The following is a 16,053-nucleotide window of genomic DNA, read 5'->3' as shown; positions in this document are numbered from 1 at the left end:
AGTTGAACAGTTTGTGTATTCAAACTGCTGTGCACAACTTGGCCACTAGGTGGCAGTACAATACAGCCATATAGAAAGACAAAGAAGTTTTGCAAGTTTATACAAGTTATCTGTACTTCTACATAATTCACATTTCACAAGTCAGAACAGATTTCAAAGCATTGGTTTTAAAAACTATTACCAGAAACGCAAAAATATCTGAGGGCTTGAGGATGAGAGTTAAAGTTGAATACAAACACAAACAATGTAAAAATGGGCCTGTATAGTTTTTTGGTATGGTCTTTGTGTTCTTCATAAAAGAAACACCCAATCCATTCATTGTCATTTTAAGTCTATACTTTATTTGTATAGCACTTATGTTCACACTGTTAAAACAACACAGCTCACATTCTCACTTGTCAGTGGTGCTTGCTCTTGATCCAACATAATTGGTAGAAAATCACAAGAGTTTGGAGTTTTGTCTTTTGTCTTAAAATTCTTAAAAGTGTATTCATTCGCTTTTAAATAATTTAAAGCATTTTATACAAAGCCAAGCATGAAGGTGGATCTTTTTGTTCAAATATAAATAGTCCTCATAAAAACCCCACTTACATGACCAAGGTAAAAAAGTTAATTCAACACTAAAATCTTTTTTCTTTTTTTTTTGTCGTAGAAGTCACATGCACACACACAGTGTGTTGGAGTTTCTAGAAAAAGGCACCACCGTGACAAAATGATCCCATTAAAAAAAAAAAATAGAGAAATCCCTCCAAAATGCTAGAGAAGTGAAATCCTGGAGCTCCTTAAGCAAGTTTCACGGGACTTAGGGGTCCACAAAGGACACCATGATATACCTGGTTCCGCTGGTAGTGGGCAGACCTTCGTGGTAATGAGTCAGGCGGCCAGGGTGCATGAAGGACCAGCCCTTCCTGGGCGACTCCACGTTGCAGTCATAACGCAGGAACCGGCAACCTCCGCCCTGACATGAGAAAACATGTCAGTTAGTCGAGCCTTAAGTAGGACGGAAGCTAAACTAATGCTAATAAGGTCAGCGCAAGTACCTGGTAGTCGACGTTCTTGCTGTTGAGGGCGATGTTGATGGTGAACGTGGACGAGTCGTGATGCGGCCGCAAAGACGGCTGCTCGTCGGGACGGTAGCGCACCACGAAATTCATGATAGCCTGAGCCTGCATGTGGCACAAGTGAAGAAGATAAAGAAAATGTTTAGATAATTTGCATGATTGAAAACATCCCCGTCCCTATAAATACTTGTTAATTCGAGTTTCTGTCTAGCAAAATCCTGACATTGATTCTTTAAATAGAAATGGAAAACCTCAGTGTGGCCACCGTCATCCCTGACCTCAACCCTATTGAGAGTTCAGGCAGCTCGTACCTTCGGTGAGTATCCGGGATAGAGTTTTTCCGTGATGGGTGCAATGTATTCCTTAAGGAACTTCAGCCATTCCTTCTCGAATCCGATCTGATTCATGTGGATGTCCACGGTAGGAACGTTTTCGTAGCCACCGGCCAGACGCTCGTCCTGTGAGACACACACACACGCAAACAACCAGCGCCATATATCACCTGCGGCCATCTTGTGGGCTTTGGCAAGCACGCAGACTAGTGAGGAGGCCAGGGTGTCAACCTTGTGCTTTCCGCCGGACCATTCGCCGTGGTCTTCCATGGTCTCCACCAGGTCGTCGCACATTTTTTCAGAGAAGGTCGGGAACCAGTACACATCCGGACACGGCTGTAACGGCACAGAGATGGTCCACGGAATAATTTGCCGGGTTGAAGAGATTTTAAAATTCAGCTACTGATCAATAAATTGCTGAACTGTTTAGTTACTGACGCTAATGGAATAATGCTAATATGCTATAAATCCAGTAGGGCCTTCAGGTCTGCAGATAGTCAGGTTGCATAGAAGTGAAATAAGCTGCAAACAGAATTAAAGTCAGCGCCAAGTGTGAATACTTTGGAATCTAGGTTAAAATCGCTGCTCTTTTCCCAAAGATCTTTTTAAAGTATTTTCAAAATAATTTAGAATTTTTGTTTGTATATCTTTTAAATTATTCTAATCATATGAAGCAGATTGAGTTAACTTGTTTATAAAATGCACTATAATAATGCTGCTGAATAATAATAACAATAATAACAACAACGATGATAACCTGCTCCACAAAGCTTTTGGGGTCCTCAAAAATCTTGGAGTAGTTCTCATTGACATACTTGGCCTTCCAGTCCTGCCACAGACACACAAACAATGATTAATGACAATTATACAATGAACAGACCAAATATTGCATGTTGAGGTATTTTCGTGTGTTGGGAGTACCAGAGGGTTGTCAAAGATCTGCCACATGTCTGGGTGCAGCCTGGATGTGTTATAGTTGTTGGCCGACACTAGACGGCCAAAGTCGTCGCGGTTGGACACGTACATGAACACTCCCTAGTGATTGAGAAGGAAATACAAGGTGAGATCACTTTACAGAATTTCTACCTGCAATGACTGCGGCGAAGAAAGCTACCTGCTCTCGGACCCTCCGACAGAACGCCATGTCCGGGTCTAAGTTAGGGTCCGTGTACAGGTTAACCTTGGCCAGTTTGGAGCGCAGCACGCTGCCTTTGATCAAGTAGGCCTGTGACATGTATGGAACGTTCCACAGGCCGCTGCAACATACACACTAGCGAGGTGAGTCATCGAGCGGTCGGGTAGATGGGGGGGGGGGGGGGGGGGGGGGTGAGAACAAGATAGACGTAGATGCTCACATCCTCTTCCCTTGAACAATCTCGATGTAGTCCTCCGATCTGGAGTAGAAGCCTTCGGCGCTCAGGGCGCCCCAGAAGTTGCTCCACAGCTTACCGGGTTTGGACAGCATTGGCGCAATGACAGATCTGGAAACCATTTCAGATATCGTTCTAAATCAGCGTATCCTGGCTAAAAGGAGCCCATTTTATGCTTACTTGTTCTCCTCCATGAGGATCCTCAGGGCGTCGGGGTTGGTCAAGACAACATCCGAGTCGATGCTGAAGTAGTAATCGCAACTGGAGTCTTTTCGACACGCCTCCCTACAAACACGCATGGCGGCAAGCTCAAGTAACGGACGCATCCGAGCCGACGGCGACCGGCCGTGCACTCACACAGCCATCTTGCGAGCGCGGTCCTCCTGGAGGTTCTCCTCGGGTCCGACCAGCACGGCGTTGGGGAAAAGAGAACGGTGGCGCTGCCAAAACTCGTGAACGTGCTGCTCGTGGTACACCACCTGCCATTGGACGAGGGGGGTGGGTGTTATTAATATTCAGGGAAATGAGTGGTCCACAGACTACTCACATTGTTGTGGATGAAAAGGTGGATGCGCGATAAAGGGTAGTTGAGTGTGGTCAGCCGCTCCAGGAAGTCCTCCATGAAGGGTGTGGCGTGGTGGATGAATATAGCCACGTGCACCAGTGGCATCTCCTGGTCCTGAAACACCGCCCAAAAATATTCTAAAAATGGCCTGCTTGCAGACAAAAAGAGCAGAGGTGACATGTGACGTACATCTACTCCATCGAAGAAAATGAGGTCGTCGTCACAGTTGCCGCAGCCTTCCTCGTACGTCCACGCCGTGGGGACGTAATTAGCCAGGTAGTTGAGTTGCAGCTGTAAAGTAAAAGTGAGAATTATGAATTTCCTCCAAAAATTTATCTTGGGTCATTTAGTGACAGGTAGAAGAATGAAATAACATTTTTGTGAAATGTTGTTTTTGGGGTCAGCCGACCTTGGTGGGTCCGTTGCCGTGAATGATGACAGGAAGTGTGTCGTAGGCGACGTTCCTCAAGCGGACCCTAGCCTTCTCGAACTTGAGGACGACTTCATCTGACAAAAACGACGTCGAGAAGTCCGCAAGTGCTTTCGGTAACAGCTCGCTTGCTAATGCAACTAACGACTAGCGGACTCTCACCGACGGCGCCGTTGAGGTTCTGGAAAATTCTGGAGCGGTGGTCCAGCGTCATATTGAATTTGATCTAAGGGGGGAAAAAAAAAAAAAAAGAGTGACAAGATAGAAAATGCTTATGACGTCAGTGTGGCAGGCCAGATGTCACTTTACCCGCTGCGTCTGATCCAAGTAGATTTTGGTGTAGAAGAGTTGGTCATCGTCATCATCTTTCAACTTCCACTGCTGGACCAGCTTGTTGACTTCGCGCGCGAAGCCTATGAACCCTGACGGACGCACGATTAAGTTAATTTTTAGTTCCCACTCACAGACTAAGTACTTGACAAAATCAAATATATTAGTTTTCATCCAATCAGATATCAGCCTGTATGTGTTGCCATGTCATTCTAATTTGTTCAGAGGCTTCAAAATAAGTTGTGCAGATTTCAAATTTATCCTAGAATATCAGCATCTTCTCATCCTCTGATTTGTTGGACAGTTTGAGCCAAGTTCGACCAGCAAAAAGATAAATCCAGAAATGACGCAATTGTATCTTTCGCTATTAAGCGGAGCTCTTGCAGCTCTAGCGATAGTTCAAAGTTTTACATGGTGCGCAAATTATTTTTATTTGAATTTGTTTTTATTTCTTGTTATTTTGTACATAATTTGTAGCAGTGTATTGTTAATAATAAGTTGCGATATAACCCGAAAGTCAATCTAACTTCGAGGGCACTTCCTGTTTCAGGTAAAGAAGCGGGAAAGTGACGTAATGCTGCAGCGCGATAGTAAACGGCCCGACCTCGTACACGTCATCGCAAAGTTAAGGAGTTAAACAGTTAAGTACCAGGTTGTTTTACTTTTGTATTTGACGTGCATGTTTTGCGAACCAAAGTTTATATGTTCGTTTGTCTCACCAGTTCTACGGTGAGGCTGTGATCTGAAAGCAAGTAAACATCAGTACCGAAGAACTCGTCTCCTTTATGAACGAACTGGCATAGTAAGGCTTCCAACAACATCCAAGCGGTGCTCTTTTACCTCCCGAGTTGAGGTATCGTTTCCCCAAATGCACGGTGGGGTACTTGGGTGCCAGCCTCTGGTCTGGCCAGCAGAAGCCTTCAGCGGAGAACACCATGCGGTGGCCGAGCCGGGAGAATTTGTACAAGAGTTCCTCGGGACCCGAGGCGAATACAACATCGTAGCTGGAGGTAGAGACAGCAGGGTGCGCTTGAATAACTGGGCAAATGTCTCAAAACAGGAAGGTGTGTTACCTGTCCACAAACAAGACCACCAGGTCTTCCCGCTGCGAGTGTTTGAGCAGCTCCTTTTTCAGCCAGCGCACCTTTTGCCCGCCGCCCACCGTACGAGCAACGTCTCCCCCTTTCCATTCCTCCCCCAAGCCCAGAACCTAAAGACCAGCATCAGCGTCACCAACCATCAAATCATCATCATCGGCAGTGGATTACCTTCACAGTGTAGTTAAACTCTCTGGCTGTCCCCATGAAGCGCAGAAAGCCATCTGTCTCCTCTGTTGCAGCTGTGATGACCAGAAGATTCTCTGTACGCACACAAACACACGCTGGAATTTTCCGAAAGAAGGAATTCAACACTGAGGTGAAAAAAGTGGGGAAGGACGAGCGGCCATGGCCATTTATAACAGTGCAAAAGTTGTAGTCATTTCTATGACAACAGCGTCTTGCTAGCCTAGCTTCTTCCCATACCAATCAGAAGGGAGAACAAGATTGTGACTTTGTTGAAATTAGGCTGAGATAAATCAATTAATCTTTGGACACTTGCTGCATAACAGGGATGAAGAAGCTGATCACCTGTTTAACGTCAGTGCACAGCACCGAGATGCCACCAGATGGTGCCAAAGCAATATTTTTATATTAGACATGGCAAATTGATACTGAAAAAAAAGACACGACCCCCTCCTCCCAAATACCGTATTGGCCCGAATATAAGACAACCCTGATTATAAGACCACCCACTCTTTTTCAAGACTCAAGCTTGAAAAAAGACTTTTTGAACACCAAATTTAATTTTTATACAGAAAATGATTACATTGGAAACAAATGATTATAACAATATATTTGAGAGAAAAAGCATGTTATTTTGCCTCATTCAAATCATGCAAAAACTGTATCACATCTTAATATCTGAACATTTAATATGTAAACTAAAGTGCAATCTCAAACTAAAGTGAATTTCCCCAACCCCGGGATCAATAAATGTTCAATCAATCAATCAATCAATCAATCAATCAATCAATCAATCAATCAATCAATCAATCAATCAATCAATCAAAAAACATCGTTTTATATTCGGGCCAATACGGTAATCCGGAAATCGTGTGTGCAAATATTAATGTATGGAGTTTGGACTCTTTAGGAGGGAACACAATCAAGTAGCTGGCTCCACCTGGTGGAGAGGTAAGAGTGACTTCACGAGAGTTGAATGAAGTATAAAACGTCAGTAAATAATAGAATTTATAATGACGTAACGTGAATGGAAAGTTAGTGGAAGGTAAGACGCAGAAAAGGCGTGGGCAGACTTGAGCAGAACACGGCGGTTCTCCTGGCCCGCCTGGAGACCCTCCAGAGCGGCCCTACCTGGGGAGAGGCTCCGCGGTTGAGCCCCGGAGGCAACATGGAGCATAACGCCCAGTGTTAGCAAGCCGAAAAGCCAAAAAGACGTGGCGACGGCCATTTGTCGACGTAAACGCTTCCGTTCCATCGCAAATTACTCCTTTTCTCCACTCCACTCTCCTCTCGTCTCCGTTTCGCAGCTCCGATGGAATCTTGGCGAAATCTCGCGAGGACATTATTCCCAGTTGGTACGTAAACGTCACTGGGAGGTGATTGGCCTGTCACCTCGACCAATGAGAACAGCTGTAGTCTTGATTGACGAGACGTTTTGCCAATCACAAGTAAGAAAATGTGATTTTTTTCGTTGCGTTGTCCTCTGGCCTCAGAAACTTCGCGAAAGTGGATCTCAACTTTGCCTCATCGTACTTTCACTTTTTACGTTCTCATTGTTCATTTAAGGACTGCTCTGTTAACTTTAAAACATCTTATGAAGTCTTGAAAATGCATATTTGCTCGTCGTACAACAAACGTAAACGTAAACGTCAACAGGAAGTGATTGGCCTCCCACGCCGGACACGGTGACCAATGAGAAGCTACCTGAAGGGGCTCCAAGCCAATCGGGCGTGTCGACGAACGAGCCAATTACAGGAAGACAAACGGTATTTTTTTTTCGTGTCCTGGGGCTATAGAAAGTTCTGGTTTGCCACGTCACACACTTTCACTTCACGATTTTGTCAACCTACTGTGATACTCAAGCCCCGTATGACGTCATGACAATATATATATTTTAAAAAATAATTTTGGAGGGAATGAGGCTGACATCTTAAATGTATTTTGCCATTATATATAAAAAAAAAAAAAAACACTTAGTGAGGCCCACCCCTTAATGTCATGGTTACCTAGCAACAAGATAGCGACAACAAATAGCGGCCTCTTTTATTTTTGAATTTTGGAGAGTATAATGCCAAAAAGGCCACGTTTCTTCACGCCCGCACAGGTATCGGCTCACAATACTGCGACTGACCTTTGGGTGTCCTTCCTAGGCAAAGTGTGTGACTTGACCCCCCTGATGAAGCTGCATGAGGGTAAGCATGATCATTCGAACTATAACTACCAAATGCTTTTGGAATTTTAATGTTTGCAAAATGTCTCCTGTCTATTAGAAAATGTTACCACGTAAAATATGATATATTGGACAACACTCTTCAGCATTCACACAATTTTATCTTTATCTTCACCCAGGTGATGTTTTACTACTGCCTATCATGGAGTTTGCAGGCAAGGACATCAGCAGCTGGTTTGACCCCGAGACAGAAGACGTAAGTGTGCACACAAGAAGAAATCATACAGCGGCTTTTAGAGCTCACCCGCACCTGTGCGCAGCTGTTGACATTTGTCCACCCGCTGACGGACTGTGTGAGCTACTACACCCCGAGAGGACGATTCGTGCACGTCCCGCCGGCTGGGCCGCGCTCCGACTGGGCCAGCGACATCGAGCCGGCTTGGTGGAAGGACCAGCGCTACGAAGTGGGACGGCTATCCGCCAAGACCAGGTGGATACGAGTCATCAACACCCTGACGTCACAGGAGCAGCGGCTGGAGGTGGACCACGGGCAGAGCCTAGACTCTCGTCCTGTGTGCTAAGCTAGGCTAACAGCTTCCCTGCATCTCTTTTGATTCAGGTGTGTTCTGAGGAGACACTGGCGGAGATCCTGGAGCGCTACCTGCCGTACAACTCGCATGCGTGCAGCTATACGTGGAAGCATAATGGCGCCAGCCTGGACATGAGCAAGACCTTAAGTGAGAACAATGTCCCCGATGATGACCTCAAGCTCCAGAATCTGCGTCTCGACTGCGATCTCTTCACGCCCGCCATCCTCCTCCACTTCAACGATGACCTCACTGAGGGGTGAATGCCGTGTTGTTGAGTGACACTGATTCCATATTTTGTTGTCGTACTATTAATCGCAGTTTGTGTTGGACCATAAAGTCAAATCATTCTGTTTAATGTTGCACTGTGCCATGTTTTTGTTGTGAGGGATCAATTCTTTGTACAAATAAAGCACATTTTATGTCAATTAGAAATTTTGAATTGTATGATTTGTTTTGAAAGTCGCCCCTGCCACCGGATCTCACAAAATGGTCAACGATCCAGTTCAAAGTTCGCTCGGCGGTCAGTCACCTCAAGCCGACGTTGACTTTCTCTGTCGCCGCACTTCTCTCCATCACAAAGACGACGCAAAGAAGCTGATCACCATGACGATAGAATACCACGATGACATCGATGAGTCCAGCAGCTCATTTTGGAACAAAAGTACAAATTATGTGTGTGGTCTAAGCATGTATGGAGTGTGTGAGTGTGTGTATGGTAGTGTATGTTGTAAGGTTTTGTGTGTAGTGGTAAATGTGTTAGCATGTTTGGTATAATGTGGTTTGTGTTGTGTGCATTAGCTCACATTTGTTCCGTATGCCAGATCCCACATTGAACCCTCGCTCAGGCGGCGTGTCCAGGCTCACCCGTCGATTGTTTCCCATTCTGACCGCCGCAGCCATCTTGATTCTGACAATTGCGTTGGGAGCCAGCTGTGAGAGCAAAGAAAATACACACACAGAACACAACTTTGTAAAATTGTCTTTCAATCACAGCAAAGAAATGTGTGACAGACTCGAGGATGGCGAGTCGGTTGTGGTCGGCGGAGCAAAGCGTTTCCAATATGAGCCAATCACTGAGCGGCATCCAGGAGTTAACTGCAGGTAACCGTCCGCTTTAATTTCATGTCCTGACGTTCTACTGTACAATGCAAGATTAGTATGGTTAATGAAAACTTTAATTCTAGCAAAAATGGCCTTCATTTTCTTATTTGTCATTTAATATACATACGTTTTAGGGTTAATATCAAACCTATTTAATTTTCTATTGCCGAAGGAAGGTCAAATAGTCGTTTGATATTGTTGTGTAGTTAACTTTACTACACTAAAGTTTTTTCAAATATAAAAACTAAAGTAAAACCAAGCATTTATCTATAAAAAAAAATAAAAACAGACTGATTCCAAATGTATTTATTTCAAAACAAAGTAAAATGTAACAACGTAGCTCACCACGTCACCGTGTTTGTCGTGTCGTCTCCTCCTTCATCACAATGCGTCCATGTCGCAGACGCCGCCAAAGGTGTGGAGCGACTCAAGTTTGCGGTGGCGAGCAACAAAGACGAGCTGCGCTCAAGTGAGACGTGATGAAAGTTGTGTTGTTGACACCATCTCATCTTATCATGGAATGTTCTATGGTGTTGCACAATGCCACTTTTCTTACTGTGCGTGTTATCACATGATGACTTCCTTGCTTTTCAGCCTCTGAGGCCTTGAAGCAGCTCGCCACTCTGGACACCATCAGCAAAGTAGTAGCCACTCTCCAGTGCTCCCTTCATCGCATCATCAACAATGGTACACTACACACACACACACACACACACACACACACACACACACACACACACACACACACGGAATCGATATTTGAAGGTTTGCGATTTTGAAGGTTCGACATCGAAAGACAGCGGCTGCTGTCCTCTGGGCTGGGAGAGGATAGGCTCCAGCTGTTTGATGTTCGTAAAGTCGCTGCTGTCCTGGCACGACGCACGCGATTGGTGCAACGGACACGAGTCGCACTTGGCCATCATCCTGTCGGATGAAGAATGGGACTTTGTGCACCGCCACTCGTCGAACGTCTTCTTTTGGATAGGCCTGAGTGACGAGAGAACGGGGTCGTGGGAGTGGGTCAACCAGACCCCTTACGTCATGAACCGCAGGTGGGTCACGTCCGGCCTTATTCTATCTAATCCTCTGATTTAAGAGAAGCGCTTGTTAATAGCGGGGGGGGGGCGGGGTTGGTTGGCTCAGGCACTGGCGGCCAGGCCAGCCTGACAGCTGGACGCACCACGGCCTGGGACCCGGAGATGAGGACTGTGCTCACGTGCACACGGACGGACGCCTCAATGACCTGCACTGCTCCTCCAGGCTGTCCTTCCTTTGCCAGAGGCAGGTCTGACCAAAAAAAAAAGCACCTGCGTTGACACTTTTTAATGAAAACAGAATAAAGTGTAAAACATACACTCACACAGGGAAATGGCTTTCATTAAAAATGATAAGTAGTGCAAAAAGGTCATCAGTAACGTACAAAACAACATGGCGAACAATCGAAATTTGTTCCATGTGATGCAAATGTGCTGTGGGGAAAAACAAACATGGGAGTCCTCAGGTGATCCGGAAGGCCCGGCTGATGACCACCTCGGTCGATTCTCCGCCCAGATTGCAAACATCCAGTAAGCACGCCAGCCTTTGATTGGCCAGCAGCGTTGCCGTAGCGATGAGATCCCCTGGCGGGACGAGACAGGAAACGTCGTCACTTCTGAGAGACAGTTTTTTTTTTTTTTGTTCTGTGTGCGAGCGTACGCACCTGGCGAGGGCGGCGGCGCGTGTGACGAGAAGGCTCCGTGGGACAAGATGGAGACCCAGGTGTTTCCGTGTGAGTGGGAGGGTGGCGAGAGGGAGGAAGAGGACGACTGAGGGAGAAAGATTGCGTCGACGCACACGCCGTCCGACAAAGCTGTGGGGGTGGGCGAATCAACGTCAAGTGTTACGTGTCGGTTTACCAGAAAAGGGGAAAGGAATAAAAGGAAGGAATTAATAAGCAAAACTTTTATCCATCTCAGGGGACAGCAATCGCTGTTGACTGAAAATCAAATGAAAAACAAAGAAACAGAAGGAAGACATTTTTTTTTTGTTGACGCACCTTTGAGACTGAGCGTGTAATAGTCCTCGTAGGCGAAGACGGCGGGACAGGTCAGGGTTCCTCCCATTGTCACGGCAGCCACCTGCTTTTTCTCATGGGCGGGGTCGTAGCGCATGGCCAGCGTCTCCACGAAGACACGAGGGGGATCCGGCGGGGAAGGGCAGGTGGCGTACGACGAGCTGTCGTCGTCGTCTTCCTCTTCCTCGTCTGTGTCTTGTAGGAACTCCATGGACGTGTCGAAAAGAATGGCTGCACAAGATGACACCTCAGGAAACGTCATGTCATACCGGACATGCAGACGCACCTGTCTTGTTGCCGGCTTCGGGCTGCACGGTCGCACGAGGACGTCTGGGGAGGCACAAGAATAATGTCATCGGTCCGCCCAATCAGAGTGCTTCTTTTTGAACGTGGCCCAGTCTTACCCCTTTTGCGGCGTGTCTGAGTGGAGCAAAAGCTTTCTTTTGCAATTCCTGCGGCACACAAACACGCTTGTATGAACACGATAGATTTATAGGAGGAAGGATATTCTGTTACCTGCCAGTGGCGGGAGATGTCGATGAGCGGGGAGTCGAGTAATTGACAGCTGATGGCAAAAACTTGGAGGATGAGGAGGGTGAGAAGGAGGACAGACACAAAGACGTATCTCGCCAAAAGATGCAACGATTCTCCTAAAACAACATCAATCATAGCAACTGACACCTAGTCACACTGGTCAATACATTTTTACAAAATATTTAAAAAAGACATGCAAATAGTTTCTAGATTATTTTTTGACACTGATTTTGAAGATGCTCTTTTTTTCTGTCGCACGTATCGTTGTCGTTAAAAAAAGTAGTAATTGTAATAATAATATGTAATCCAGTAATACATTAAGCAATATTTATGAATTAATGGTTAGGTTTAGTAAGTGGTGGATTTTTTTTTCTGAAGCGTCAATGTTTCGGCAGTGCATGCTCAAATCTGTATGCTACAAGCTTCCATTTTCAAACTTAGAAACAAAAAAATGACAATTTGAAAAGATGATGTCCAAGAAAAAAAGTAAAGACATGTCTAATATGTTTAGAGACACTTCCAAGCCATCGCTGATTGAAATACGCTCTTGACCATTGTTAGCAATTGATCAATCGAATTATTGGTGACTGCATGTGTTTGTGTGTGTGTACCTTTCCTCTGCGACAATACCTAACCATGGTAACGGTAGCCTGGATACAGAAGGTGCGTCGCTCCCTATAACAAAGGGTCTTGATCTCCCTCAGAAGCTCCGTCCCCTGGAGGAAACCAGGATCCCCTAAAAGACAAAGGTAAAAATGAAGGAAGGAAGGAAGGAAGGAAGGAAGGAAGGAAGGAAGGAAGGAAGGAAGGAAGGAAGGAAGGAAGGAAGGAAGGAAGGAAGACAGGAAGGAAGACAGGAAGGAAGACAGGAAGGAAGACAGAAAGGAAGACAGAAAGGAAGACAGGAAGGAAGACAGGAAGGAAGGAAGTGAGCAAAAAGGACAGACAGAACAATCTTCTCAATTTCCTTTTCAAGCACGAAGATGTCGGTCAGCTGACCTTGCCTGTGTCTCATGTAGTCTTCCAGGGAGACGGGAAGGGGCGGGTACGTGAAGAACCCGCCAATCAGAGCCGAGCGCAACAGGCGTTTCTCATCCTGTTGCCGGAACCAGTCGAGGAACTGCTGGACCGCCGGCAGTTGGCTCTTGCGTTTACCTGTCAATCAAGCCCGGCGTTGACGTGACGCCAAGAGGATGACGTCGGCCAAAAAAAAAAAAAAAAAAAAAGAGAGTTGCTACCTGAGCGGTGCAGCTGCGTGAACGGGGTGTTGGTCAAGTACGAGGCGCCCGCGGCCGTCTGGACCACCTTCAGGCAAGAACACAACAGCACCATCACTGCGCACACACCCATGCTGCTTGTTAGCTTGTCTTCTATCTTTCCATTATCTTCTGAATTCTTTTTTTTTTTTCCTTCAATCTCACATGGGCGGAGGTGGCTGTGCGTCTGCGGCTGAGAGGTGGCGAACAGCTGGATCCAGATTGGGCGAGAGCTGCGTCCATCTTCCAACCGCAGCCAGCGATACTCCAACAACTCTGAATCTGCGCGCGTCAGTATTGAGTTCGAGCGAGTTTGCGTCCGCATCCCGTTGCCACGGCGACGTCCCTCACCCTTTCTCGTCCGCTCGGCACGCCCCGTGAAAGTCAACAAGCCGATGACGTCGCACAGGGTGCCCGGAGAGCGAGATGGAAGTTCCTCACTAAGAGAAGAAAAGGAGAAGGCAATCATTCAAATTTCAATTTGGTAAAATGTCACCGTGCCCGCGGTGGGCGTGGCCACACCTGTCGCAGAAATCGGAAGCGGGTGCGGGCGGCGGCAGGCAGTCGGGCGCCACCGACGCCTCTGAGATTAGCGCGATGCGAGTGGCGGGATTCCGGCTGTTCACGCTGATCTCTGTGGGCGACATCACACGTCTCTGAATGCGTGCACGGAAAGGAATGAGTCAGGGAAGGAACGCAAGAAAGCAAGTAAAAAAAGAAAGATGGAAGAAAGCTAATAAGCATGAAAGACAATATTGAATATTTTTAAGGAAACAAGCTGAAAACTACATCGGTAGACAACATTTGAAGAATGCTCAAGAAAGGAAGGAGAGTAAGAAATGGAAAAAAAAAAGAGAAAGTGAATATGAGGAAAAAAGGATGGAGGGATGAGACGGAAGTACCGATGTCGTCGCCTTCTGATTGGAACTGGTTCTTGACGCGGAAGTGGCTCAGGCTGACCACGTCGCCAGGCTTGAGTGAGCGGTACCAGTGAACGCACGCGCTGTTCCACAACACCAGCGACACACTTCCCGAGGAGTCGTGCGCCTTTAACAGCCCCTGCACGCACGACAAGCGTCAAACGCCTCGTCCCTCCTCGGCCCCGCCTTCGCCCACCTGATAGGGGACGGTGCAGTTCTTGTCTGCTTTTCCGTAATACGTCAGGTGCGACTTGGCTGTGATGCGTAAAATCAGTCGGCGCTGGATGGTGCGAAGGGCCCAGACGTCGTGAGCCAAGAACCCCTGGCGGAGGTCTTTGACAGTCACGGTGGGGCGGAGATCTGTGTCTAGAGGAGAAGGGAGGAGAGGAGAACGAGGGAGGTGAGAGAAAAATCTATTGTTTATTTGGTATGCTTAGTGCACTTGTTACACTCACCCGTCTCCTCCTGCTCCTCTGGGGGAGGCGCCGTCTTCTTCCAGGCGTCCCCGTGAAAGTCCACGTTGTTCCACAGTGGCAGAAAGAGCTTCCGATTGGCCAACAGAGGACCTTAAAGCAGACCGACGTCAACCAATGGCACGCCGTCTTAGGCCGGCGCCGATCAGCACGTTCACCTGACACGTCGGACGAGCCGGTCCAGGGCAGCGAGTCCTGGTCCGAGTTGGTTTTTGTCTCTGATGCGATTATCTCCACGCTTACCAGGATGAAGCTGCGCAGAAGAAAGTTGAAAAGTGACTTCTAAGTATTATGTTCCTTCGCAAGCCAACCATCTTACCTTTCGTTCTCTGTGCGGTCCGTCAAGCCAGTCATGGCGGGGGCCAGTGTGGCGTTCTGCACGGCCAAGCCCCGCCGTAGAACATACTTCTCCACCAACCCGTTGAGCCTGGGATCCAGAGTGACGCGCAGGCGGCAGTCACCATCGCTCAACGTGACGTCGTACAAGTTATCGCCTGGATACAGATGCACGCTCGGGGTCAGAGGTGAACAAGAGGGCCCGAAAAAAGGGCAGCGTACTCACCGGTGAAGATGGTGTTTGGGAAGTAGACGCAGGAGCCCTGGTCGCTGGTGTAGCGTAAGATGTCCAACAGGTAGAGCGTCTCTCGACAGATCACTTGAGAGCGCTGAGAACACATTTAGTGATCGAGTGGCAGGCACCTTGATTTACAGATTGTTTCATTTTGACTTGTCCTGAGTCTAGTTTATCCAATCCGATTTAGACCGTGCCCTAAATAATCTGTTGCTGTCACGAAATGCCACCTCAAAAAAGAATGAAAAGGTACAAATAGGTGTCATACACAAGCTGTGTAAAATTAGGCTTCTATACATAAATGCCTTACGTTAAATAATTCGATTTTAGTCTTGAAACTAAACACAAGATACTGACAACATGCTTTATACGGTAGTTGCCCAAAACGACAATGAATGAAATACTTGTGTACGATAGTGATCAAATTGTTTAAGAATCGATTTCGAAACTTACATTTAGTTTCACCAAGAATGTGTGAATCCCTCTTTATTTATTTATATTTATTTCACAGAAGATAACGAGGAATAAATTAAGTAAGAACCTGGTTCGTAGCAGTTGTGAACGGCGCCAAAGTTCGGCGTAAGATGCAATCGGGTACCACCAAACTGCTACAGCCTGCGAGCCGCGACATTGCCAAGAAACACAGCGAGTGCGCATGCGTCATTTGGTTAGCGTCTTCTTCTTCTTCTTTATTTTTGGTGTTTAATGGTGGTTGGCAATCACCTTTCACGGAGCATTACCGCTACTATCTGGACTGGAGTGTAGAGCAAGCGGTTCCTTCCCTTAAAGACTAACTAACTATGTAATCAAATATACAAATAAATAAGGCATAAAGTCCAGGCCGTTGATGTTCGTTGACGCAACCGATAGAAGACGTACATGGCATTTGAAAAAAAATCCCTGAATACCTAATTGTCCCCTAAACTGTCGCCTTCAGTGCTACTTCTGAAAAAGCTTTTATTGCTGTAAATTATAAATCATAATTATGCATAAAAGAAGAAATGAACCCATCTT

At 46.6% G+C, this 16,053-nt stretch overlaps 4 protein-coding genes across 10 annotated transcripts; 2 read left to right on the top strand and 2 right to left on the bottom strand.

Moving 5' to 3' along the window:
- Positions 1 to 318: 318 nt before the first annotated feature.
- Positions 319 to 6,963, bottom strand: plod3 (procollagen-lysine, 2-oxoglutarate 5-dioxygenase 3). Its single transcript, XM_085906013.1, has 19 exons — positions 6,503 to 6,963; positions 5,357 to 5,448; positions 5,162 to 5,298; positions 4,929 to 5,092; positions 4,068 to 4,180; positions 3,921 to 3,984; positions 3,738 to 3,835; positions 3,518 to 3,619; positions 3,311 to 3,442; positions 3,121 to 3,242; positions 2,944 to 3,048; positions 2,749 to 2,874; positions 2,508 to 2,649; positions 2,315 to 2,428; positions 2,151 to 2,222; positions 1,625 to 1,729; positions 1,373 to 1,519; positions 1,041 to 1,166; positions 319 to 958 (listed from the first exon to the last, which is right to left on the bottom strand). Exons 1-19 carry the CDS (start codon positions 6,624 to 6,626, stop codon positions 803 to 805), a joined length of 2,241 nt encoding a protein of 746 aa, XP_085762139.1. The 5' UTR covers positions 6,627 to 6,963; the 3' UTR covers positions 319 to 802.
- On the top strand, positions 6,248 to 8,546 carry cyb5d1 (cytochrome b5 domain containing 1). 3 transcript variants are annotated; one of them, XM_085906023.1, is made up of 6 exons: positions 6,248 to 6,322; positions 7,028 to 7,137; positions 7,522 to 7,563; positions 7,721 to 7,797; positions 7,862 to 8,080; positions 8,161 to 8,546. In XM_085906023.1, exons 3-6 carry the CDS (start codon positions 7,548 to 7,550, stop codon positions 8,389 to 8,391), a joined length of 543 nt encoding a protein of 180 aa, XP_085762149.1. In that variant the 5' UTR covers positions 6,248 to 6,322; positions 7,028 to 7,137; positions 7,522 to 7,547; the 3' UTR covers positions 8,392 to 8,546. The 3 variants fall into 3 exon arrangements, with proteins under 3 accessions (XP_085762149.1, XP_085762148.1, XP_085762147.1); XM_085906022.1 differs by lacking the exon at positions 6,248 to 6,322 and having other exon boundaries at positions 6,850 to 7,137; positions 7,476 to 7,563; XM_085906021.1 differs by lacking the exons at positions 6,248 to 6,322; positions 7,028 to 7,137 and having other exon boundaries at positions 7,205 to 7,563.
- A 71-nt stretch (positions 8,547 to 8,617) lies between these two features.
- On the top strand, positions 8,618 to 15,836 carry asgr1a (asialoglycoprotein receptor 1a). Of its 2 annotated transcripts, XR_015065518.1 has the most exons (9): positions 8,634 to 8,792; positions 8,953 to 9,063; positions 9,143 to 9,232; positions 9,636 to 9,701; positions 9,827 to 9,919; positions 10,014 to 10,284; positions 10,376 to 10,513; positions 12,839 to 14,395; positions 14,495 to 15,836. XR_015065518.1 is itself a non-coding variant. In XM_085906020.1 (7 exons), exons 1-7 carry the CDS (start codon positions 8,618 to 8,620, stop codon positions 10,521 to 10,523), a joined length of 954 nt encoding a protein of 317 aa, XP_085762146.1. In that variant the 3' UTR covers positions 10,524 to 10,591. The 2 variants fall into 2 exon arrangements, 1 of the variants encoding a protein (XP_085762146.1); XM_085906020.1 differs by lacking the exons at positions 12,839 to 14,395; positions 14,495 to 15,836 and having other exon boundaries at positions 8,618 to 8,792; positions 10,376 to 10,591.
- On the bottom strand, positions 9,487 to 15,674 carry LOC147060270 (RPA-related protein RADX). 4 transcript variants are annotated; one of them, XM_085906009.1, is made up of 19 exons: positions 15,581 to 15,674; positions 15,031 to 15,133; positions 14,788 to 14,962; positions 14,627 to 14,721; positions 14,451 to 14,561; positions 14,192 to 14,361; positions 13,978 to 14,134; positions 13,598 to 13,709; positions 13,427 to 13,515; positions 13,241 to 13,357; positions 13,058 to 13,153; positions 12,819 to 12,974; positions 12,431 to 12,555; positions 11,802 to 11,935; positions 11,690 to 11,737; positions 11,572 to 11,615; positions 11,268 to 11,516; positions 10,932 to 11,081; positions 9,513 to 10,851 (listed from the first exon to the last, which is right to left on the bottom strand). In XM_085906009.1, exons 1-19 carry the CDS (start codon positions 15,668 to 15,670, stop codon positions 10,730 to 10,732), a joined length of 2,343 nt encoding a protein of 780 aa, XP_085762135.1. In that variant the 5' UTR covers positions 15,671 to 15,674; the 3' UTR covers positions 9,513 to 10,729. The 4 variants fall into 4 exon arrangements, with proteins under 4 accessions (XP_085762131.1, XP_085762132.1, XP_085762134.1 ...); XM_085906006.1 differs by having other exon boundaries at positions 9,510 to 10,851; positions 13,058 to 13,357; XM_085906008.1 differs by having other exon boundaries at positions 9,511 to 10,851; positions 13,241 to 13,515.
- Positions 15,837 to 16,053: the final 217 nt, after the last annotated feature.

The sequence above is a fragment of the Syngnathus leptorhynchus genome, chromosome 2 (genome assembly GCF_054491065.1).
Source record: "Syngnathus leptorhynchus isolate UIUO chromosome 2, UIUO_Slep, whole genome shotgun sequence".
In the NCBI taxonomy this organism is placed as follows: domain Eukaryota; kingdom Metazoa; phylum Chordata; class Actinopteri; order Syngnathiformes; family Syngnathidae; genus Syngnathus; species Syngnathus leptorhynchus.
The sequence above is the reverse complement of the archived record's forward strand: the minus strand, read 5'-3'. Positions and strand labels throughout refer to the sequence as shown.